Here is a 24,813-nt window from a genome sequence, read left to right as displayed (position 1 = left end):
TCACCGTTGTTTAAAGGCCAGCAGGGCCCGTCCCAGCGATACTGTGGGAAAAAGGCAGGACCACGGTTAGGGTGCACAGGATGTCCCCCTTTCTGTCAGAAACCATGAATCAGACTGAGACAGAAGTACAGTTAAATTACACTTGTTTAATAATAATAGTAATAAAAAGGTAAAAAGAGTAAACATAGTTAAAACATAGCCAGAGTTCAGGAACCAGAACGGATAGTATGACAAGCCAAAACGTCAGGGAGCCAGAGATGAGCGTAGTAGAACAGCAAGCAAGATCTGGAGCCAGAAAGAATGTCAGCCAAGCAAGTCTTTAACAGGAACACAAGAGAGCGTCTCTAGAGATGTGACCAGGGCGAAGGCAGAGATCATCTGGGCTGGACGGTCACTGTGGAGAGAAAGGAGCTGACAATTCGTCGACAGCTGAGTGGCCAGCTTTGAGAAGGAAGGGCTGAGCCCAGCCCTGACACTTTCTAAGTAGATATCCGGATCGGTCTGCAGCTCGGTTGTTGCAGGCGGGTTTCACGGAGGGCTTTTTTGATCCCTTGCTCCCTTTCTCAGATCCCCCCCGCAGCTTGCGGTCGGCTCTTTTGAAGTGGTTTCCGAAAAACCCGCTAAGGAGGTGTTAATGGCCCTTTTACTCATCTCCTTGGGTAATTTGGTGGTCTCTCCTTTGGGTGTCGTTCCAAAGAAGGAGCCCAATAAGTTTCGCCTTATACACCATATTTTCTTTCCAAAGGGCGTGTCAGTTAATGATGCTATTGACCCTGAGGTGTGTGTGGTGTCTTATACCTCGTTTGATGCCAATTTTTTTTGGGTAGGGCACTATGGCCAGGGTGCCCTTATGGCTAAAACTGACATCGTCGGCTTTTCAGTTGCTACCAGTTCACCCGCGCAGCTTTCATCTTTTGGGTTGTAGATGGTTGGGCGCCATTTATGTGGATCGCTGCCTGTCTATGGGCTGCTCCATCACTTGTGCCTTTTTCGAGACCTTTAGCTCTTTTCTCGAATGAGTAGTTCGGGATGTGGCGGGGGTCAATTCAGTGATTCATTACTTGGATGACTTTCTGTGTGTTGGCCCTCCCTCTTCGAATTTATGTGGTATTTTGCTGGCTATGGTTCAGCACCTCACGGAGCCTTTTGGTATACCTCTCGCGGCGCACAAAACAGAGGGCCCCACGTCATCTATCAAGTTCCTGGGTATAGAGATTAATTCCCAGGCAATGGAGTGTCATCTGCCTGACGACAAGTTTTGTGCTCTTAAGGATGAAGTTAAGTTTGTTTGGCCACTGGCAAACACAAGATTCAGCTCCGAGAGCTACAGTCGCTCCTCGGTAAGCTTAATTCTGCATGCTGTATCATGCCGATGGGCAGATTTTTTTTGTCGACGTCTATTGGCCGCTACTGCTGGGGTCAGTTCGCCCAGGCATTTTGTTCGGCTGAATAGGGAGCATAGGGCCGACCTGCTGGTGTGGCACGAATTTTTGGGTACTTTCAATGGCCGGTCTATCTGGACAGAGGGGCCGGTCAGCAACTATGATCTTGAGCTTTTCACGGATACCACTGGTTCTACGGGCTATGGAGCATTCTTAGGGGTCGTGGAGTGCTGAGCGCTGGCCTGCCAAATGGCGGGAGGCGGGATTCTTAAAGAATTCAGTGCTTCTGGAACTTTTTTTGCGGTCATGGTCGCCATATCACTTTGGGGGGAATCGTTTCATAACAAAAAGGTATGTCTCCACTGTGACAACCGGGGTGTGGTGCACGTCATTAACTCTCTGTCTGGGTCCCCCCCCCCCGGTTATACGTCTTTTGCAATATCTGGTTTTGTGTTGTCTTCAGCAAAATGTGTTTCTGTATGCTGTGCATATTCCAGGAGTGGAAAATACGTTGGCTGGTGCCCTCTCTCGCTTTCAGTTGGACAGGTTCCAGGAGTTGGCACCTGGCGCGGAGCAACATGGAATCCCTTGTCCTCTTCTGCTGTGGCAAATTGAGTTGGAATCGCCTCCGGTTTGATTCAAAGCTCCTTGAGTGAGTCGACATGGTCTTTCTACACTAAGGTCTAGAGGGAATGGGGGGAGCTGCTACAGCGGGTGGGGGTTGACATGGTCAGTTCTGAGGTCAGACATCTTGTAATTTATTTTGTTTGTCTGTGTTTCGCTGCCGGCGTGTCCATTTCTGCTATGAAACGGAAGTTGGCCAGCCTGGCCTTCCTGTTCAAATTGTGGGGCATCCCCGATCTTACCAAAGATTTTCTGGTAAAACAGGCCCTGAGAGGTTATCGAAAGGGTGCTCGGAGGCCGGAAGGCTGCCGGCCTTATCACTTTTGACATCCTACAATCCTTGTTTATGCAGACAACTGCGGTGTCTCCATCCAGTTTCAAAGTTTTGTTATTCTGGGTTTACGCGGTGGTGGAGTACTTACAGCTTCGCCCCATAGTAACTGGTTCCTTTCTTATTTATTTGGATGGTTTGGCTTTTGTCTAATTTTCAGTTTGTGTCTGTTCCCCGGCGCTGTCTCACGGCTGCCGGTCTGGAGGCAAGTAGCTATTCTTCTCATTCTTTCCGCATTGGGGAGGCCGCTGAGGCTGCCCGGTGGGGATTGGATAACGCGGTCGTGAAACATATCGGCAGGTGCATCGTGTGGATTTTGGGACACTCCTTTGTTCATTGGGGGGCCAAGAGAGCTGATGTCCAGCCTAATGGACGTCAGCTAGGCTTCCCCAGGTCCAAGGCTAGCATTAGGTGGATAGAAATTCCAGGGGTTGTTATGGAGCAGGGTGGTCCCGGAGGTACATAGGGTCTCAAGGTGGGGTAGGCCCCCGACATTCTGGTCTTGCACGCTCAAGGTAATGATCTGGGGGTCTGGTCCAGCCGACACCTCATCTGAGACGTCAAGTTTGATGTGCTCCAGCTGCAGTTGGCCTTTCCTCATACTGTGGTGGTTTGGTCTGACATGGTAGGTCACACAACTTGGCGTTTTGCCAGGTCTATGGCAAAATTGAACAGGGCCAGAGTAAAAGTTAAGGAGGTTGGGAGGATAATAGCACAAAACAGCGATTTCGTAGTACGGCACCAGGAACTGGAGGTGGATACATGGCGGCATCTCCGCAGTGACGGGGTTCATCTGAATGCGGTGGGCAGCGATCTGTGGCCCCTGGGTTTGCAAGATTGGGTACAGAGGGCATTGCGTTTTTGGTGGGGCACAAATGTGTGAGGTTTCACACTTTGCGCTGTGGCGGTTGGGTCTTTGGAGGCATTTTAAAACAACCTGCTGTGAATAGATTCTTGGGACCCATCTAAGGTATGGTTCCCCGGTGGAATGCCAGTTATGGTAGATTAACTGGTAGTTACAATGGTGGTACCTGCAGCTACAGGCATCCCGCTATTGTTTTTTACAGGAGATGATCAGCTTTTATGTAAAAACCATCCGAGTGGTTAATTAGCCACTGGATTGCTTTTATAGACAGTGCTATGTGTTGTGCCCCGCCCCCCCACTCTCCCCCCCTCTTTCGCTGGTGCCTCTCCGGAAACTTCGTCCCACCGGAGAACCCGGAACTGAAGCCGACTTACCATAGACCCATTGGAGGACCAGAAGGTCTCCGATGAGCTCTCTGGTATAAGAATCCAGAAGCGACGAGTACTGTAATTTCCAGTTTCCCTGGATGTAAACAGCACCATTTTTAAATCTTAAAAGCATTTGATTACACCGATCTTGGTGCGATTGGATGCTTTTAAGGGCAGAGAAGACATCTGGGGTCTATTAGACCCCAGATCTCTCCATAACGAATACCTGTCACTGCCTATTGCTGTCACCAATTAAGTTTACATTCCTTGTGACACCAATAAAAGTGATGCGAATGCACGCGCTGGTCCCGCAGGCATACGTAAACGGCGATCGAACCACACATGTGAACGTTTGAACGTCAGTGTGAGAGAAAAAGTTCTAACACCAGACCTCCTCTTTAACTTTCCACTGGTAACCTGTAAAGGCTTTTAAAGAGAAGCCTATGGAGATTATTAAAGGGGTTGTAACGGTAAATTAAAAAAAAAAAAAAAAAAACAACAAACATGTTATACTTACCTTCACTGTGCAGCTCGTTCTGCACAGAGTGGCCCCGAACCTGCTCTTCTGGGGTCCCTCGGCGGCTGTCTCAGCTCCTCCCCGCAATAACTAACCACCTCATGCGAGCTCCCTCGCATGGTGGTTAGTTATTGTGGGGGCGCTCCCGTGATACAGCCGGCGGCTATAGCCGCTCGCTGTATCACTCGGCCCCACCCCCGGCGCACCGCGTCATTGGATGTGATTGACAGCTTTTAATCCATCCACTATAGCCAATCAGCGACCAGGCTGAGTGGCGGAATGGAGGTCGGGAGCGAGCGGCCGAGTTTCGAGGTGTCAGGTAAGTAAAACGGGGGGGCTGGGGGCGGCGGTATTATCAAAAGTTTTTTCACCTTAATGCATAGAATGCATTAAGGTGAAAAAATGTATACCTTTACAACCCCTTTAATACTGTCATTTGGCACCATTCCGCAAGCGTGCACAATTTTAAAGCATGATATGTTAGATATCTATTTACTCGGCGTAACATTATCTTGTTTATTTTACCAAAATTGGGTATTATATTGTTTTTATGTGAAATAAGCTTATTTTTTTCAAAAAAACGGCATTCTAAAAACCGCTGTGCAAATATCGCGCGACATAAAAAAAATTGCAAAACAATATATATAATGTGTGGGGGTCCTAAGTCATTTTCTAGTAGCTTATTTTTACATGTAAACAAAAAGTGTCAGAAAAGGCCTGGTCTTCAAGTGGTATTGGCAAAAACCAAAAACATCATTGTAGCCAAGTGCTTGGCTAAGAAGGTGAGAGAAACACCGGCTGCAAGAGGAGCAAGCAGCTCATGAAGAAGAGTTCAATAGATAGTTAGTCAGCACTGCACTTTGGGAACTGTAGTCCAGAGGAGAGAGACTCAACTGTAATCAAGAGCTTATGAACTGCATATCCCAGAGAGAGATTGCCAGGAGGAGAGGAAAGAGCATCTTCTCAGGCTGTACAGGATACAGCTTCCTCTTGCCATGAAGGAGCCCGGAGAGTGCACATAGCTGCCCAGTGTGAACCACTACTGCTGCATAACAATAACTTTAGAAGAATTCAGAGTGCTGAGTCCAAGTGTGCTGACAGCCAGAGTTACCTGGGTGCAGAAAAGAGAGTGGACTAATCTCTTTGTGTGACCAGATGGTGAGCTATAATATTACTGGGACTAGTGAGCTGCTTCTGTGGGGATTTACTATCTCCTGCAAGAGAGACTAAGCCCATTAGTAACAGACATCTAATAGCCTTATTACTGCCTGCAGGCTTGACTGGGAATATTCTTATGTGCACCAATAGTACAGATTAGCCTCAATGCTACTCAGCTGAATAGTTAGGGCTAAAGACTGTCCCTTTACAGAGGCTACACAGAAACTTTCACCTATTGCCTATGTTAAGAGGGACCTCTCAGGGGACATTGCACCATATCCTAGCCATTCTCCTAGAATGCACACTCGACCAGTTATAGCACAATTATTCACATTGCAGTTAATGCTTTTATGTACTGTTTATTGCTGACTTTGCTGATACATGAGTTTTTTCCAGTCTAGTGGTACGGAACTCTATTCTAAGTTACTTTGGCATAGTTATTATACTGTCTAGCAAAATGTGTTTGAACCTACTTTCAGTGTGTTCATTTATGCTCAAACCACCCTTTATTGTAACCCATACCAATACATTGAGTTAATTTAACACTAAACGATCTTGTGTCTATTTCCCAATATTAATTCACAGCTGAGTTAAAGGTATCTACACTTTTGTTACTATAAGTGGTTGCCCTTGAAGTCGTTGAAGTTGTTCTTGAAGTCGAGGCACAGATCAGAGAACCCAAATTAGCAAGCAGCTCCTTCAGGGGTAGCAACGTGGATGGGGGAACGGGGAAATTTTTTTTTTTATTCAACCTATTGGTTGAATGAAAAAAAATGACTAATGTATGGGCTGCCTTAGTCCATTGCAAAGTTACTTTAAATACTACATTAAATTCCACAATTGCTTTTCAATAATAAACGCAATGTCTGGAATGCAGCCACCATAATGACAGAGACTCATGTAACTGTCAAGCGTGACCTTATCTTTAAGAAAATTCACACCCAAAGAAGGCGGTCATACAAATATTGAAAATCAGTTTAAAGGCCATGTTCACCTTTAGCAACATGTTACACCTATATTTAGGGTGTAACATATAATATGTTGCTACAACCCCCCCCCCCCCACCCACCCACCCCCAGAGTTCTCCTCTTGTGATAGTGGGCAGGAATTCCTCTCCTCCACAGCTGCGGATTTAAAATCTACGTGGCTAAGTGGGTCTCTTCTCACACAGCCACATCATTCATTTACAGCAATCTGTGAATAAATTAACTATATATCCCATCTGCCACCATATTAAACAGCTTGGAGTTTTCAATGAACTCCGAGTGCACTGATCAACACCCTCGTAGTCCATTGACACTTCCTACAGCTCTGAAACTGACAGCCCATACAGAAGTAAAGCTGCAGGAAATGTCTGCAGGAGATCTTGGGTGCAAATGTCTCCACCGATCTTGGGTAGAATGCTTTGCAGGCTCTTGAGAAAAATGCACATTTAAAAAAAATTACAACAAATGCAAAACTTGTGCGTTTATTGTTTTTTAACCACTTCTGGACCACCACACGCCAATATACGCCCTGATTTTGACGGGGGATATTGTTGTTATGGCAGCAGCTAGCTGCCATAACCCCAGTATCCTCGTGTTCAGCCAGCAGTCCGCTTCAAGATAAAAGTGGTCTCTGCGACAGATTCGCTGCAAGATCACTTTTATCGGCGGTGGGAGAGGGTCCCCCTCCCGCTGCGCTCTGGTGCCCTCCACCACAGCTTACCGGAGGCGTTGGCAGCGGCGGAGGCGATCGGATGCTGTGCCTTCCTTGGCATGAAGACGAGTGAGGGGAAGATGGTCCCCACCCGTCTCCAAGACACTGCAGGGCGAAAGTGATGTCAAAACGTCACTTCCGCCCATAGCTCTTAAAGGGCCCTTTTTTTTTATTCTTTTTTTACATGACAATTTTTTATTTTTTATTTTTTTTTTAATGCATTTTAATGTAAATATGAGATCTGAGGTCTTTTTGACCCCAGATCTCATATTTAAGAGGTCCTGTCATGCTTTTTTTCTATTACAAGGGATGTTTACATTCCTTGTACTAGGAATAAAAGTGAAACCATTTTTTTTTTTTTAAAAAACACTGTAAAAATAAAAAGGTAAAATAAATAAGAACATTTTTTTTTTTTTAAACGCACGCCGAGCTCGTGTGCAGAAGCGAACGCATACGTGAGTAGTGCCCGCATTTGAAAACGGTGTTCAAACCACACTTGTGAGGTATCGCCATGATCGGTATAGCAAGAGCAATGATTGTAGCCATAGACCTCCTCTGTAACTCAAAACATGCAACCTGTAGAATTTTTTAACCACTTAAGGACCGCCTCACGCCGATGTACGTCGGCAAGGCGGCACGGGCAGGCAAAATCACGTACATGTACGTGATTTGCCTCCCGCGGGTGGGGGGTCCGATCGGACCCCCCCCCCGGTGCCCGAGGCGGTCCCGTTTTGTTCCCCAGCGATCGGAGTGGAGGGGGAGGCCATCCGTTCGTGGCCCCCCCCTCGCGATCGCCGCCGGCCAATGGGAACACTCCTTTGCTGCTGTATGCTAAACAGCAGCAAAGGAAGTGATGTCATCTCTCCTCGGCTCGGTAGTTTCCGTTCCGGCCCGAGGAGAGAAGACAGGTATGTGAGTGCACCAACACACACACACACACACACACAGTAGAACATGCCAGGCATACAAACACCCCGATCCCCCCCCCGATCGCCCCCCAATCACCCCCCCCCCCCCCCCCGTCACAAACTGACACCAGCAGTTTTTTTTTTTTTTTTCTGATTACTGCTAGGTGTCAGTTTGTGACAGTTACAGTGTTAGCACAGTTACTGTTACCCCACTGTAGGTCTAGGGTACCCCCCTAACCCCCCCTAATAAAGGTTTAACCCCTTGATCACCCCCCGTCACCAGTGTCGCTAAGCGATCATTTTTCTGATCGCTGTATTAGTGTCGCTGGTGACGCTAGTTAGGGAGGTAAATATTTAGGTTCACCGTCAGCATTTTATAGCGTCAGGGACCCCCATATACTATCTGATAAATGTTTTAACCCCTTGATTGCCCCCTAGTTAACCCTTTCACCACTGATCACCGTATAACCGTTACGGTTGACGCTGGTTAGTTTGTTTATTTTTTATAGTGTCAGGGCACCCGCCGTTTATTACCGAATAAAGGTTTAGCCCCCTAATCGCCCGGCGGTGATATGCGTCGCCCCAGGCAGCGTCAGATTAGCGCCAGTACCGCTAACACCCACGCACGCAGCATGCGACTCCCTTAGTGGTATAGTATCTGATCGGATCAATATCTGATCCGATCAGATCTATACTAGCGTCCCCAGCAGTTTAGGGTTCCCAAAAACGCAGTGTTAGCGGGATCAGCCCAGATACCCGCTATCACCTGCGTTTTGCGCCTCCGCCCAGCCCACCCAAGTACAGTATCGATCGATCACTGTCACTTACAAAACTCTAAACGCATAACTGCAGCATTCGCAGAGTCAGGCCTGATCCCTGCGATCACTAACAGTTTTTTTGGTAGTATTTTGGTGAACTGGCAAGCACCGGCCCCAGGCAGCGTCAGGTTAGCGCCAGTACCGCTAACACCCACGCACGCAGCATACACCTCCCTTAGTGGTACAGTATCTGAACGGATCAATATCTGATCCGATCAGATCTATACTAGCGTCCCCAGCAGTTTAGGGTTCCCAAAAACGCAGTGTTAGCGGGATCAGCCCAGATACCTGCTAGCACCTGCATTTTGCCCCTCGGCCCAGCCCACCCAAGTGCAGTATCGATCGATCACTGTCACTTACAAAAACACAACGCATAACTGCAGCGTTCGCAGAGTCAGGCCTGATCCCTGCGATCGCTAACAGTTTTTTTGGTAGCGTTTTGGGGAACTGGCAAGCACCAGCGGCGTAGTACACCCCGGTCGTAGTCAAAGCAGCACTGCAGTAACACTTGGTGACGTGGCGAGTCCCATAAGTGCAGTTCAAGCTGGTGAGGTGGCAAGCACAAGTAGTGTCCCGCTGCCACCAAGAAGACAAACACAGGCCCGTCGTGCCCATAGTGCCCTTCCTGCTGCATTCGCCAATCCTAATTGGGAACCCACCGCTTCTGCAGCGCCCGTACTTCCCCCATTCACATCCCCAACCAAATGCAGTCGGCTGCATGAGAGGCATTTTCTTTATGTCCTCCCGAGTACCCCTACCCAGCGAACCCCCCAAAAAAAGATGTCGTGTCTGCAGCAAGTGCAGATATAGGCGTGACACCCGCTATTATTGTCCCTCCTGTCCTGACAATCCTGGTCTTTGCATTGGTGAATGTTTTGAACGCTACCATTCACTAGTTGAGTATTAGCGTAGGGTACAGCATTGCACAGACTAGGACACACTTTCACAGGGTCTCCCAAGATGCCATCGCATTTTGAGAGACCCGAACCTGGAACCGGTTACAGTTATAAAAGTTAGTTACAAAAAAAGTGTAAAAAAAAAAAAAAATATATATAATAAAAAAAAATAGTTGTCGTTTTATTGTTCTCTCTCTCTCTATTCTCTCTCTATTGTTCTGCTCTTTTTTACTGTATTCTATTCTGCAATGTTTTATTGTTATTTTGTTTTATCATGTTTGCTTTTCAGGTATGCAATTTTTTATACTTTACCGTTTACTGTGCTATATTGTTAACCATTTTTTTGTCTTCAGGTACACCATTCACGACGAGTGGTTATACCAGAATGATGCCTGCAGGTTTAGGTATCATCTTGGTATCATTCTTTTCAGCCAGCGGTCGGTTTTCATGTAAAAGCAATCCTAGCGGCTAATTAGCCTCTAGACTGCTTTTACAAGCCATGGGAGGGAATGCCCCCCCCCCCCACCGTCTTCCGTGTTTTTCTCTGGCTCTCCTGTCTCAACAAGGAACCTGAGAATGCAGCCGATGATTCAGCCAGCTGACCATAGAGCTGATCAGAGACCAGAGTGGCTCCAAACATCTCTATGGCCTAAGAAACCGGAAGCTACGAGCATTTCATGACTTAGATTTCGCCGGATGTAAATAGCGCCATTGGGAAATTGGGGAAGCATTTTATCACACCGATCTTGGTGTGGTCAGATGCTTTGAGGGCAGAGGAGAGATCTAGGGTCTAATAGACCCCAATTTTTTCAAAAAAGAGTACCTGTCACTACCTATTGCTATCATAGGGGATATTTACATTCCCCGAGATAACAATAAAAATGATTAAAAAAAAAAAATATGAAAGGAACAGTTTAAAAATAAGATAAAAAAAGCAAAAAAATAATAAAGAAAAAAAAAAAAAAAAAAAAGCACCCCTGTCGCCCCCTGCTCTCGCGCTAAGGTCTGTCGTCAAACGTAAACAGCAATTGCACCATGCATGTGAGGTATCACCGCGAAGGCCAGATCGAGGGCAGTAATTTTTGCAGTAGACCTCCTCTGTAAATCTAAAGTGGTAACCTGTAAATGCTTTTAAAGGCTTTAAAAATGTATTTATTTTGTTGCCACTGCACGTTTGTGCGCAATTTTAAAGCATGTCATGTTTGGTATCCATGTACTCGGCCTAAGATCATCTTTTTTATTTCATCAAACATTTGGGCAATATAGTGTGTTTTAGTGCATTAAAATTTAAAAAAGTGTGTTTTTTCCCCAAAAAATGCGTTTGAAAAATCGCTGCGCAAATACTGTGTGAAAAAAAAAAAAATGAAACACCCACCATTTTAATCTGTAGGGCATTTGCTTTAAAAAAATATATAATGTTTGGGGGTTCAAAGTAATTTTTTTGCAAAAAAAAATAACTTTTTCATGTAAACAATAAGTGTCAGAAAGGGCTTTGTCTTCAAGTGGTTAGAAGAGTGGGTGATGTGTGACATAAGCTTCTAAATGTTGTGCATAAAATGCCAGGACAGTTCAAAACCCCCCCAAATGACCCCATTTTGGAAAGTAGACACCCCAAGCTATTTGCTGAGAGGCATGTCGAGTCCATGGAATATTTTATATTGCGACACAAGTTGCGGGAAAGAGACAAATTTTTTTTTTTTTTTTTTTTTGCACAAAGTTGTCACTAAATGATATATTGCTCAAACATGCCATGGAAATATGTGAAATTACACCCCAAAATACATTCTGCTGCTTCTCCTGAGTACGGGGATACCACATGTGTGAGACTTTTTGGGAGCCTAGCCGCGTACGGGACCCCGAAAACCAAGCACCGCCTTCAGGCTTTCTAAGGGCGTGAATTTTTGATTTCACTCTTCACTGCCTATCACAGTTTCGGAGGCCATGGAATGCCCAGGTGGCACAAAACCCCCCCCAAATGACCCCATTTTGGAAAGTAGACACCCCAAGCTATTTGCTGAGAGGTATAGTGAGTATTTTGCAGACCTCACTTTTTGTCACAAAGTTTTGAAAATTGAAAAAAGAAAAAAAAAATGTTTTTTCTTGTCTTTCTTCATTTTCAAAAACAAATGAGAGCTGCAAAATACTCACCATGCCTCTCAGCAAATAGCTTGGGGTGTCTACTTTCCAAAATGGGGTCATTTGGGGGGGTTTTGTGCCACCTGGGCATTCCATGGCCTCCGAAACTGTGATAGGCAGTAAAGAGTGAAATCAAAAATTTTCACCCTTAGAAATCCTGAAGGCGGTGATTGGTTTTCGGGGTCCCGTACGCGGCTAGGCTCCCAAAAAGTCCCACACATGTGGTATCCCCATACTCAGGAGAAGCAGCTAAATGTATTTTGGGGTGCAATTCCACATATGCCCATGGCCTGTGTGAGCAATATATCATTTAGTGACAACTTTATGCAAAAAAAAAAAAAGTGTCACTTTCCCGCAACTTGTGTCAAAATATAAAATATTCCATGGACTCAATATGCCTCTGTGTGAGCAATATATCATTTAGTGACAACTTTTTATAAATATTTTTTTTTTTTTTTTGTCATTATTCAATCACTTGGGACAAAAAAAATAAATATTCAATGGGTTCAACATGCCTCTCAGCAATTTCCTTGGGGTGTCTACTTTCCAAAATGGGGTCATTTGGGGGGGTTTTGTACTGCCCTGCCATTTTAGCACCTCAAGAAATGACATAGGCTGTCATAAACTAAAAGCTGTGTAAATTACAGAAAATGTACCCTAGTTTGTAGACGCTATAACTTTTGCGCAAACCAATAAATATACGCTTATTGACATTTTTTTTTACCAAAGACATGTGGCCGAATACATTTTGGCCTAAATGTATGACTAAAATTTAGTTTATTGGATTTTTTTTATAACAAAAAGTAGAAAATATCATTTTTTTTCAAAATTTTCGTTCTTTTTACGTTTATAGCGCAAAAAATAAAAACCGCAGAGGTGATCAAATACCATCAAAAGAAAGCTCTATTTGTGGGAAGAAAAGGACGCAAATTTCGTTTGGGTACAGCATTACATGACCGCGCAATTAGCAGTTAAAGCGACGCAGTGCCAAATTGGAAAAAGACCTCTGGTCCTTAGGCAGCATAATGGTCCGGGGCTCAAGTGGTTAAACGTCGCCTATGGAGATTTTTAAGGATAAAAGTTTGTCGCCATTCCACGAGCGGGCGCAATTTTGAAGCATGACATATTGGGTATCAGTTTACTCGGCGTAACATTATCTTTCACAATATTAAAAAAAGTGCTCTTGTAAGACCGCTGTGCAAATACGATGTGACAGAAAGTATTGCAACAACCACTATTTTTTTCTCTAGGGTGTTAGAAAAAAAATATATAATGTTTGGGGGTTCTAAGTAATTTTCTAGCAAAAAAAAACTGTTTTTAACTTGTAAACAACACATCTAAAAAAGAGGCTCAGTCCTTAAGTGGTTAAACAAAGGTAAACTTAGACTTTAATGCGTTTTATCTATTTAAATAATAATGTGTTAATAACTGAAGAAGCAAAAAAGGTGGGACAGGCACAAGAAAAACAAATAATAAGAAAGACCAAAAAAAAAAAAAAAAAGAACTAGTTATTTTGTAATGCACTCACATAAGACACAGAACAGACAATCACACGTCATGTGTAGGCACCCCTTTTGCTTTGTCCTAGGGTTGCTATACAATTGCTTCAAAAATGCATCCAAGAAAATCAGTTATTGTTTTAAAAACATTCTGCTGAATATAGTTACATAGTTAGAATGACACAAGTCCCTCTAGTTTATCCATTTGAATAAAAAATAGAAAACCTCTTTATACACAATCCTATACTCACAGTTGATTCAGAGCAGGGCCGCATTTAGCCTGTCTAATGTGGAATGCAGTAAAAAAATTTGGGGGGGGGGCAGAGGATAGGAGGTCAGCAGGGCAGTGTACAGAGGATCGGTAGGGTAGAGGATAGGGTAGGGCAGTGTACAGGGGCTATTGGTTTTTAGGGCAGTATACAGGGGGCAGCAGGGCAGTGTACAGGGGATCAGCAGGGCAGATGACTAGGGTCAGCAGAGCCAAGGACAGGGGTCACCACTGGCAGGGCAGAGAATGGGGTCATCGTTGGCAGGGAGGAGGACAGGGACCATAGCTAGAGAGGCAGAGGATAGGAATCACTGTGTGTAGTTGGTTGCTTTGTTGCAGTTCTGTGATGCCGCGTACACACGGTCGGACTTTTCGTCTACAAAAGTCCGACAGCCTGTCCGACAGACTTCCTGCGGACTTTCGGCGGACTTGCAGCAGACTTTCTAACGAACGGACTTGCCTACACACGACCACACAAAAGTCCGACGGATTCGTACGTGATGACGTACACCGGACTAAAATAAGGAAGTTCATAGCCAGTAGCCAATAGCTGCCCTAGCATGGGTTTTTGTCCGTCGGACTAGCACACAGACGAGCGGATTTCGGGGTCCGTCGTAGTTACGACGTAAAGATTTGAAGCATGTTTCAAATCTAAAGTCCGTCGGATTTGAGGCTGAAAAAGTCTGCTGAAAGTCCGGAGAAGCCCACACACGATCGGATTACCAGCCAGCTTTAGTCCGTCGGCGTCCGTTGGACTTTTGTAGACGAAAAGTCCGACCGTGTGTACGCGGCATGAGACTTCCTGGTCAGAAGGGCAGTGTAGCTGCAGCAGCCAGCTAAACACTGTGTAGATTGTGACTGTGTGTAAAGAAATGTGATTTCAGCTGTGTGTAGTGTGGGGAGGAGGAGATGTGTGCTGGGATGGGAAAGGAGCTCAACTACTGGCATTCGGAGTTTAGGGGGGGAAGTCATGGAGCTTAAGGGGGCACAAATAAAATCTGGGGGGGGCGCAGCCCCCCCCAGCACCCCTCTAGATCTGGCCATGATCCAGATGATCCAGGGAAAGAAAAAACAATAAAGCATGATCCAATTTGCTCAAATGGTGGGTAAATAAATCCTTCCCGACCCCTGGAGACAAATAGATGTTCCCTGGATCAACTAGCCCTGGTGTTATTACCTAGAAATCTTACTATCCAGTTATATTTTGTGCATTTAGGAATACATCCAGTTCTTTTCTAAAACAATCTACTGAGCTGGCCAGAATTAATTCTAAAAGGAGTTTCTACATACCACATTTTCACAGCTCTAATGCACACGATCGGACATTGATCGGACATTCCGACAACAAAATCCATAAATTTTTCCAACGGATGTTGGCTCATACTTGCCTTGCATACACACGGTTACACAAAGTTGGTCGGAAATTCCGAACGTCAAGAACGCGGTGACGTACAACACGTATGACAAGCCGAAAAAAATTAAGTTCAATAGCCAGTGCTGCTCTTCTGCTTGATTCCGAGCATGTGTGGCACTTTGTGCGTCGGAATTGTGTACACACGAGCGGAATTTGCGCGAACGGATTTTGTTGTCGGAAAATTTGAGAACCAGATCACAAATTTTGTGCGATGGAAATTCCGATGGAAACTGTCCGATGGAGCCTACACACAGTCGGAATTTAAGACAACAAGCTCTGATCGCACATTTTACGTCGGAAAGTCCGACCGTGTGTACGAGGCATTACTGTGAAGAAGCTTTCTATATGTGGAGGTTAAATCTCTTTTCCTCCAAAGGTAGAGAGTGCCCCCTTGTACTCTGTATTGAAAAAAAGACGTGCAAAAAGGAAAAAATTGTTTTGTTTAGTCTCAGATAGATTTGTTATATTACTGATTTTGTTTCATTTTTCGACCGAATTCCAGTTTATCATAACAATTTGAATTCAGATCGATCGAAAAATGATCAACCGATTCAAATTCTGTGCGAAGATTAGCCGGTTGTTAAGGAGCGGGCCGGGAAGCTGGCCACCACTTCCTTAACAACCGATGACTCTGGGCTTTCTTACTGAGAGCTGAAACGTAAACAAAAGAATGCCGGCAATGAAAAATTCAGAAAAAAAAACAGCACGGGGTTCCCCCCTCAACCCATACCAGGCCCACGCCAAAATTTTAAATAAAACTGCGTGGGGTCCCCCAAAATCCATACCAGGCCAGAAAAGGGCGGATGAGCAAGCTGCCTCTTCCCCACAATCCTGGCCGGTGGTTGTGTGGAAGAGGGGGCTTATCGGAATCTGACAGCCCCCTTTAACAAGGAGGACCAGCTGTACTGCTGTATGACAGACACAGATCCTATTGTTCCTCCCACCTCTGCAGTACTACATGCTTCTCCTTTTCCTCCTTCCAGCTGCGCTGCAGGGGGATCAGTTCTAGCATCTACACCCCTTCTTTTTCTAAATGAACACTGTGACCGATCCTGTGTTCATTCATCTGTAAAGCATAGTAAACCGCGTTTATTATGTTTCAGTTTGTGAATTAATAGGAAGCCTCTGCCACTGCAGCTGTCACACTTAGCCAATAAACAGCCTCTTATTGGCTATGGGAATTTATAGGATTTGCCCACTGCCTGCTGTCAATCACAAGTAGGGCTTAGAATTGGTATTAGAGTTGGTCTTACTTACCTCCAGTTTAGTTCTGGAGGTTATTCTTTTTTAATTTAGTGCACTTTTTTAATTTGCTGCTCATTTCAGAAAAACTACTAAAACTGTTGACAGGGATTTTTGAACATTTACAGATGCCTTCTCCCAGCCTAACCCCACAGTACAGTTCCGCAGTACAGACCTTCTCCCCCAGCCAAACCCCTCAGTACAGACCTTCCGCAATACAGACCTTCCCTCCTAGCCTAACCCCCCATGCAAACCCATCAGTACAGACCCTCCCCTAGTACAAGTGCCCCCTTCTAACTTAACCCTAGTACAGATTCCCCCCAATACAGACCCTCCCTCCGAGTAAAACCCCTCTGAACAGACCCCCCCAGTCAGTGGCATCGGCAGGGGGGGAGTGGATCTCCAAAAAGCCCTGGGTCTCGGGCAAGCACGGTTCTATTATCAGCCTGAGAGTCGCCGCCGAGCGGGGACCAATCTAACCCAAGCGCGGCCAAGTGACATAGCAGATCCCGCCTTCTGGAGCCTGCAGCGCCTATGATGGACGTCCCACTGGTCCAATACAGGGACCAAGGGACGTGTGACGTCCATCATAGGCACTGCAGGCCCCAGAAGGCGGGAATTACAATGTGGCCGCCACACCACTGTGAGAAGATCCTCCCTCGACGCTCGGGCGGCTCTCCTCTCCTCTTGTGTGTCATGGCTCTGGCTGCCTGGAGTGCCTGGCCCTGCTGTCTACTCTACGGGCGCGCCGCACACTACGGCTGAGCTGCAAGAGGAGGAGGTCACATCACCTGAAGTCAGGTAGGTCAGTCTATCATGTCATTGTGGGTCAGTGAATGTCAGTGTGGGTCAGGTAGGTCAGTGTGTGTCAGTGTGGGTCAGTGTATGTCAGTGTGAGTCAGGTAGGTCAGTGTAGGTTAGTGTATGTCAGGTAGGTCATTGTGGGTCAGGTAGGTCAGTGTATGTCAAGTAGGTCAGTGTATGTCAGGTAGGTCAGTGTGAGTCAGGTAGGTCAGTATGGGTCAGGTAGGTCAGTATGGGTCAGGTAGGTCAGTATGGGTCAGTGTGGGTCAGATTGGTCAGTGTGGGTCAGGTAGGTCAGTGTGGGTCAGGTAGGTCATGTGGGTCAGGTAGGTCGGTCTGGGTCAGTGTGGGTCAGGTAGGTCAGTGTGGGTCAGGTAGATCAGTGTGGGTCAGGTAGGACAGTGTGGGTCTCCTCTCGTGTGTCATGGCTCTGGCTGCCTGGAGTGTCTGGCCCTGCTGTCTACTCTACGGGCGCGCCGCACACTACAGCTGAGCTGCAGGAGGAGAAGGTCACGTCACCTGAAGTCAGGTAGGTCAATCTATCATGTCATTGTGGGTCAGTGTATGTCAGTGTGGGTCAGGTAGGTCAGTGTGTGTCAGTTTGGGTCAGTGTATGTCAGTGTGAGTCAGGTAGGTCAGTGTAGGTTAGTGTATGTCAGGTAGGTCATTGTGGGTCAGGTAGGTCAGTGTATGTCAAGTAGGTCAGTGTATGTCAGGTAGGTCAGTGTATATCAAGTAGGTCAGTGTATGTCAGGTAGGTCAGTGTATGTCAGGTAGGTCAGTGTATGTCAGGTAGGTCAGTGTGGGTCAGGTAGGTCAGTATGAGTCAGGTAGGTCAGTATGAGTCAGTGTGGGTCAGGTAGGTCAGCGTGGGTCAGGTAGGTCAGTATGGGTCAGGTAGGTCATGTGGGTCAGGTAGGTCGGTGTGGGTCAGTGTGGGTCAGGTAGATCAGTGTGGGTCAGGTAGGACAGTGTGGGTCAGGTAGGACAGTGTGGGTCTCCTCTCGTGTGTCATGGCTCTGGCTGCCTGGAGTGTCTGGCCCTGCTGTCTACTCTACAGGCGCGCTGCACACTACAGCTGAGCTGCAGGAGGAGGAGGTCACGTCACCTGAAGTCAGGTAGGTCAGTCTATCATGTCATTGTGGGTCAGTGTATGTCAGTGTGGGTCGGGTAGGTCAGTGTGTGTCAGTGTGGGTCAGTGTATGTCAGTGTGAGTCAGGTAGGTCAGTGTAGGTTAGTGTATGTCAGGTAGGTCATTGTGGGTCAGGTAGGTCAGTGTATGTCAAGTAGGTCAGTGTATGTCAAGTAGGTCAGTGTGGGTCAGGTAGGTCAGTATGGGTCAGGTAGGTCAGTATGAGTCAGGTCGGTCATGTGGGTCAGGTAGGTCGGTGTGGGTCAGTGTGGGTCAGGTAGGTCAGTGTGGGTCAGGTAGGTCAGTGTGGGTCAGGTAGGTCAGTGTGGGTCAGGTAGGACAGTGTGGGTCAGGTAGGACAGTGTGGGTCTCCTCTCGTGTGTCATGGCTCTGGCTGCCTGGAGTGCCTGGCCCTGCTGTCTACTCTATGGGTGCCCTGCACACTACGGCTGAACTGCAGGAGGAGGTGGTCACATCACCTGAAGTCAGGTAGGTCAGTGTATCATGTCAGTGTATGTCAGTGTGGGTCTGTGTATGTCAGTGTGGGTCCGTGTATGTCAGTGTGGGTCCGTGTATGTCAGTGTGGGTCCGTGTATGTCAGTGTGGGTCCGTGTATGTCAGTGTGGGTCCGTGTATGTCAGTGTGGGTCCGTGTATGTCAGTGTGGGTCCGTGTATGTCAGTGTGGGTCCGTGTATGTCAGTGTGGGTCAATGTATGTCAGTGTGGGTCAGGTAGGTCAGTGTGGGTCTCCTCTCCTCTTGTGTGTCATGGCTTTGGCTGCCTGGAGTGCCTGGCCCTGCTGTCTACTCTACGGGTGCGCCACACACTACGGTTGGGCTGCAGGAGGAGGAGGTCATGTAACCTGAAGTCAGGTAGGTCAGTGTATCATGTCAGTGTAGGTCAGGTAGGTCAGTGTATGTCAGGTAGGTCAGTGTAATGGTCAGTGTATGTCAGGTAGGCCAGTGTATGTCAGGTAGGCTAGTGTATGTCAGGTAGGTGAGTGTAATGGTTAGTGTATGTCAGGTAGGTGAGTGTAATGGTCAGTGTATGTCAGGTAGGTGAGTGTATGTCAGGTAGGTGAGTGTAATGGTCAGTGTATGTCAGGTAGGTGAGTGTAATGATCAGTGTATGTCAGGTAGGTGAGAGTAATGGTCAGTGTATGTCAGGTAGGTCAGTGTATGTCAGGTAGGTCTGTGTGGGTCAGGTAGGTCTGTGTGGGTCAGGTAGGTCTGTGTGAGTCTCCTCTCCTCTGGTGTGTCATGGCTCTGGCTGCCTGGAGTGCCCGGCCCTGCTGTCTACTTTATGGGCGCACTGCACACTACAGCTGAGCTGCAGGAGGAGGAGGTCGCGTCACCTGAAGTCAGGTAAGTCAGTGTAGCATGTCAGTGTGGGTCTGTGTATGTCATTGTGGGTCAGTGTATGTCAGTGTGGGTCAGGTAGGTCAGTGTGTGTCAGTTTGGGTCAGTGTATGTCAGTGTATGTCAGGTAGGTAAGTGTAATGGTCAGTGTATGTCAGGTAGGTCAGTGTATGTCAGTTAGACCAGTGTATGTCAGGTAGGTAAGTGTAATGGTCAGTGTATTTCAGGTAGGTGAGTGTAATGGTCAGTGTATGTCAGGTAGGTCAGTGTATGTCAGTTAGACCAGTGTATGTCAGGTAGGTTAGTGTAATGGTCAGTGTATTTCAGGTAGGTGAGTGTAATGGTCAGTGTATGTCAGGTAGGTGAGTGTAATGGTCAGTGTATGTCAGGTAGGTGAGTGTAATGGTCAGTGTATGTCAGGTAGGTGAGTGTAAAGGTCAGTGTGGGTCAGTGCGCGTCAGGTAGGTAACACACCCCCCCGGTGCTGGGCTTGGACTTTGGGCTGAAGCCCCTGTTTTTTTGCCACCTAGCAACGCCCCTGGCCCCCAGTACAGACCTTTCGCAACACAGACGTTCCCTCCTAGCCTAACCCTACATACACATCCACCAATACAGACCCTCCTCAGTACAAATGCCCCCTCCTAACTTAGCCCCTCAGTAGAGATTCCCCCCCAGTACAGACTCTCCCTCCCAGCCAATCCCCTCAGCACAGACCCCACCAGTACAGATCCTCCCTCCCAGCCTAACCCCGCAATACAGATCCCCAGTACAGTCCCTCTTTCCCAGCCTAACCTCTCAGTACAGAACCCCCAGTATAGACTTTCTGTAACGAGCCCCTGCTCCCTCGATTCCACTCTCCTGACACTCCTCTGCAGCTATAGAATCAGATTGCAGATCGCAACATCTGATTGTTCGGTCATCCGATGCTCCGGGATTAGAACTATAGTTATGTGCCGTTTGAATCCAGTTGTGATAGCTCAGAACAAACACCAGGCAGGCTGTATGTAAGTTCAAACAGGAATCTCACTTTTATTGGATGCACACAACACACTTTTATACACAGCAGTTTGAACACCCAGCCCCCAACAACCACTTTCCTATTGGTCAATTGTAAAGTACACTTTAGTCTTCAATTAGGTCCTCTTGGCCATGCAAATGAGGACTTGAAACAGGGTCAGCAGGAATTGGTCCGATAGCTTGAATAGGAGGACTGTTATGTGTAATGACACAGAGAAGCCCCAGGGGGTAATTAAAGTACATAAACAAACAGTCAAATACAGAACAATGCATTCCTTCCAGACCATGGAGCTGTCTGGAGGGGGTTAGCCTTAAAACAGGGCAGAAGATCCCCCCACTGTGTAATAGAATCAAAGGAGAAATACTTCAGTATTTCATGCTTCATGACACCTTCTGCAGTACAGACCCTCCCTCTTAGTCTAACTCCTCCATACAAACCTACCAGTACAGATTCTACCTAGTAAGAATGCCCCCATGCAACCTAGCCCCTCAGTATAGATTACCCCTAGTACAGACTCTCTCTTTCAGCCTAACCCCTCAGTACAGGTCCCCGGGTACAGTTGCTCTCTCCCAGCTTAACCCCCCAGTACAGACCTTCCGCAGTACAGACCTTCCCTCCTACCCTAACCCCTCCATAAAAACCCATCAGTACAGACCCTCCCCAGTACCCTCGCAACCTAACTCCTCAGTACAGATCATCCCCCCAGCACAGACCCACCCTCCCAGCCAAACCCCTTAGTACAGACCCCACCAGTGCAGACCCTCTCTCCTAGCCTAATGCCTCAGTACAGATGCTTCCTCCCAGCTTAAAGTGTTACTAAACCCACAACAGTAAAGTCAGTCTGTATATGCAGTAAAGCATGCTTGTAATACTCACTGTGGAACCTAAGGGGTTAATCCTCTGCATTGTGTAAAAAGGCTGTTTCCAAAACATATCCGGATAAGACAGAACTACTTGAGACAGGCTGCACATGCTCAGTTTGGTGTGTATTGCTAGAGAATTTTTTTTTCTTGGGAGAGTGCATGTGATCAGCACAGGGCCAATCAGCACTGTCCAGACAGAGGGTCAGGGGTCCTTACAAGCTTTAACCAGGTACTGATAGACATCACAAGACTGCTATATACTGCTGATGAGAAAAAGTATTTAGCAGTTTATATTTACTAAAATAATTGCATCTCAATGTTCTGTGTACTGTGGGAGACCAGATATAGTGAATGCAGGGCCCTGGGTTTAGTAACACTTTAACTCTTCAATACAGACCCTCCAGTATACCCCCCCCCCTTCCAATCCTAGAACCCAAGTAAAGATAACCATTACAGACCCCTCTGTTACTTGACTCCTCTCAGTACAGACCTTACCCAGTACAGACTTCTTCACCCAGCCTAACCCCTTAGTATAGACCTCCTCAGTACAGACAACCCCTCCCAGTCTAATCCCTTAGTGTAGACCCCCCTTCAGCAGAGTTCTGCTCCCCCAACTTACCACATGCAGTGGCAGTTCAGAAAGAGGGGAAGTCTGCCACTCATCTGTGTCATGTGACCAGAGTTGAGTAGGCTCTCAACTGCAGCTGTCAGATGAGCAGAAGCACCACTGGAGTTCTAGTATCATAGGCACTGCAGTGCCCTACATGGTTAAACACAAAAAACAAATGTTAGGAGGCTGACTGGCACCCCCAGATTGCCAGTACATGGTGTGGACTACACCCCCTAAATATGTCACTGCCCTAGGATGTGCTGCAATGTTTTCTGTTTGTCAGATTCTATTAACAAATCAATTCATATGTCAGAATTACTTACCTGTGGAGCTTTTATTATTGGGTGAAGAATCAGACATAGTATGAGTGTTTCTGAAAAAAATAATATTTATGATAAAATAAAATAGTCATACTGTATGTTATACTTTAAAGTAGGACTATAGGAAACACTTTTTTTATTCCATTTTGTATAAAGTAAGGGAGTGTTATAACCTGTCAGTTTTTTTTCCATCTGTGTCTGATTGGTGAGATTTCCCTTCATTTCCTGTCCCATAGCCAAAACAGGAACCCTGCAATTCAAAGGAGATCTCTTGGGGCCCCCAGGTCACCAGAGCTAGTATCCTCACTGGAAGATTTCCCATCTATTACTCTTCCCGGGACAACTCAAAATGTTTCTTTTAGTTTCACTTTCAATGACAATGGTAAACAGGACAAATAGAAGGGTTGTATCTCCCTAACATGGGCAGAGGTAGCAAAAACATAGAAAAAGATTTACCTTTAGTTATATTTTAAGGCTGGGTTCACGTTGATGCTAATTGGATGCGGGTTTCCCCGCATTCAGTTTGCATGTTAGGAGACTGTGACCGGCTCTTTTTGGAGCCAGTTCACACAGCTCCGTAGTGGCTGTGGTCCGAATTGAAGAAGGGTCCTGTGCATCTTCTGGTTTGTTTCAGGTGCGAATTCAGCCAAAAATTCGGACCTGATTCGCACCTAAAAAAAGGCGAACAGGAACAGGGACACACCGGACCCCCTGCTGTGATCTGCTGCCGCAGCTAGTGTGAACCCAGCCTAACAGGTTCCACTCTCTTCTCAATGAAAATAGTATTGATGCACTTAGCTTTAATAGAATATAAAAAACATTTTTGAATGGAACAAGAAATGATAGATTATCTGGGGAGAAAAGAGACTGTTGTCACTAGGGGAAACAGCATGCATCTACCCTGTTGCCTGCTACTTGTCATTCTACCACCATGTGGTACCACTTTCCTACCTTGCTACAGCCTGCTTTGTTCCAGGTTTAGGAGGTATAAGGCTTGGCTCACACCTATGCGTGTGGCTTCGGGTGTGGGAATTGCAGCGATTCTCACATTCACACACATTCACAACCACACGCAGTGAAAAAACACTGCTGTGTGAAAACATCTGGGGCTGCCATTGATTTTGAATGGCACCTCCATGCATATACAGTGGGGACAGAAAGTATTTAGACCCCCTTAAATTTTTCACTCGTTGTTATATTGCAGCCATTTGCTAAAATCATTTAAGTTCATTTTTTTCCTCATTAATGTACACACAGCACCCCATATTGACAGAAAAACACAGAATTGTTGACATTTTTGCAGGTTTATTAAAAAAGAAAAACTGAAATATCGCATGGTCCTAAGTATTCAGACCCTTTGCTGTGACACTCATATATTTAACTCAGGTGCTGTCCATTTCTTCTGATCATCCTTGAGATGGTTCTACACCTTCATTTGAGTCCAGCTGTGTTTGATTATACTGATTGGACTTGATTAGGAAAGCCACACACCTGTCTATATAATACCTTACAGCTCACAGTGCATGTCAGAGCAAATGAGAATCATGAGGTCAAGGAACTGCCTGAAGAGCTCAGAGACAGAATTGTGGCAAGGCACAGATCTGGCCAAGGTTACAAAAAAATTTCTGCTGCACTTAAGGTTCCTAAGAGCACAGTGGCCTCCATAATCCTTAAATGGAAGACGTTGGGAAGACCAGAACCCTTCCTAGAGCTGGCCGCCTGGCCAAACTGAGCTATCGGGGGAGAAGAGCCTTGGTGAGAGAGGTAAAGAAGAACCCAAAGATCACTGTCGCTGAGCTCCGGAGATGCAGTCAGGAGATGGGAGAAAGTTGTAGAAAGTCAACCATCACTGCAGCCTTCCACCAGTCGGGGCTTTATGGCAGAGTGGCCCGACGGAAGCCTCTCCTCAGTGCAAGACACATGAAAGGTCGCATGGAGTTTTCTAAAAAACACCTGAAGGACTCCAAGATGGTGAGAAATAAGTTTCTCTGGTCTGATGAGAACAAGATAGAACTTTTTGGCCTTAATTCTAAGCGGTATGTGTGGAGAAAAACAGGCACTGCTCATCACCTGTCCAATACAGTCCCAACAATGAAGCATGGTGGTGGCAGCATCATGCTGTGGGGTTGTTTTTCAGCTGCAGGGACAGGATGACTGTTTGCAATCGAGGGAAAGATGAATGCGGCCAAGTATAGGGATATCCTGGATGAAAATCTTCTCCAGAGTGCTCAGGACCTCAAATTGGGCCGAAGGTTTACCTTTCAACAAGACAATGACCCTAAGCACACAGCTAAAATAACGAAGGAGTGGCTTCACAAAAACTCTTTGACTGTTCTTGAATGGCCCAGCCAGAGCCCTGACTTAAACCAAATTGAGCATCTCTGGAGAGACCTAAAAATGGTTGTCCTCCAATGTTTACCATCCAATCTGACAGAGGATCTGCAAGGAGGAATGGCAGAGGATCCCCAAATCCAGGTTAGAAAAACATGTTGCATCTTTCCCAAAAAGACTCATGGCTGTATTAGATCAAAAGGGTGCTTCTACTAAATATTGAGCAAAGGGTCTGAATACTTAGGACCATTTT

General features: G+C 46.4%; 1 protein-coding gene across 3 annotated transcripts in view; it reads right to left on the bottom strand.

The window, feature by feature from the left end:
- LOC141112391 (transmembrane protein 272-like) overlaps positions 1–24,813 on the bottom strand; it is a 170,219-nt gene that overhangs the window by 48,382 nt on the left and 97,024 nt on the right. For all 3 annotated transcript variants that reach the window (XM_073605192.1, XM_073605193.1, XM_073605191.1), the window contains one exon: positions 22,233–22,282. In XM_073605192.1, coding sequence (XP_073461293.1) covers positions 22,233–22,269 — 37 coding nt within the window. In that variant the 5' untranslated portion in view covers positions 22,270–22,282. The remainder of the gene's footprint in view (positions 1–22,232; positions 22,283–24,813) is intronic.

The sequence above is a fragment of the Aquarana catesbeiana genome, linkage group LG11 (genome assembly GCF_042186555.1).
Source record: "Aquarana catesbeiana isolate 2022-GZ linkage group LG11, ASM4218655v1, whole genome shotgun sequence".
NCBI lineage: Eukaryota > Metazoa > Chordata > Amphibia > Anura > Ranidae > Aquarana > Aquarana catesbeiana.
This window is presented reverse-complemented; position numbering and strand designations above follow the sequence as displayed.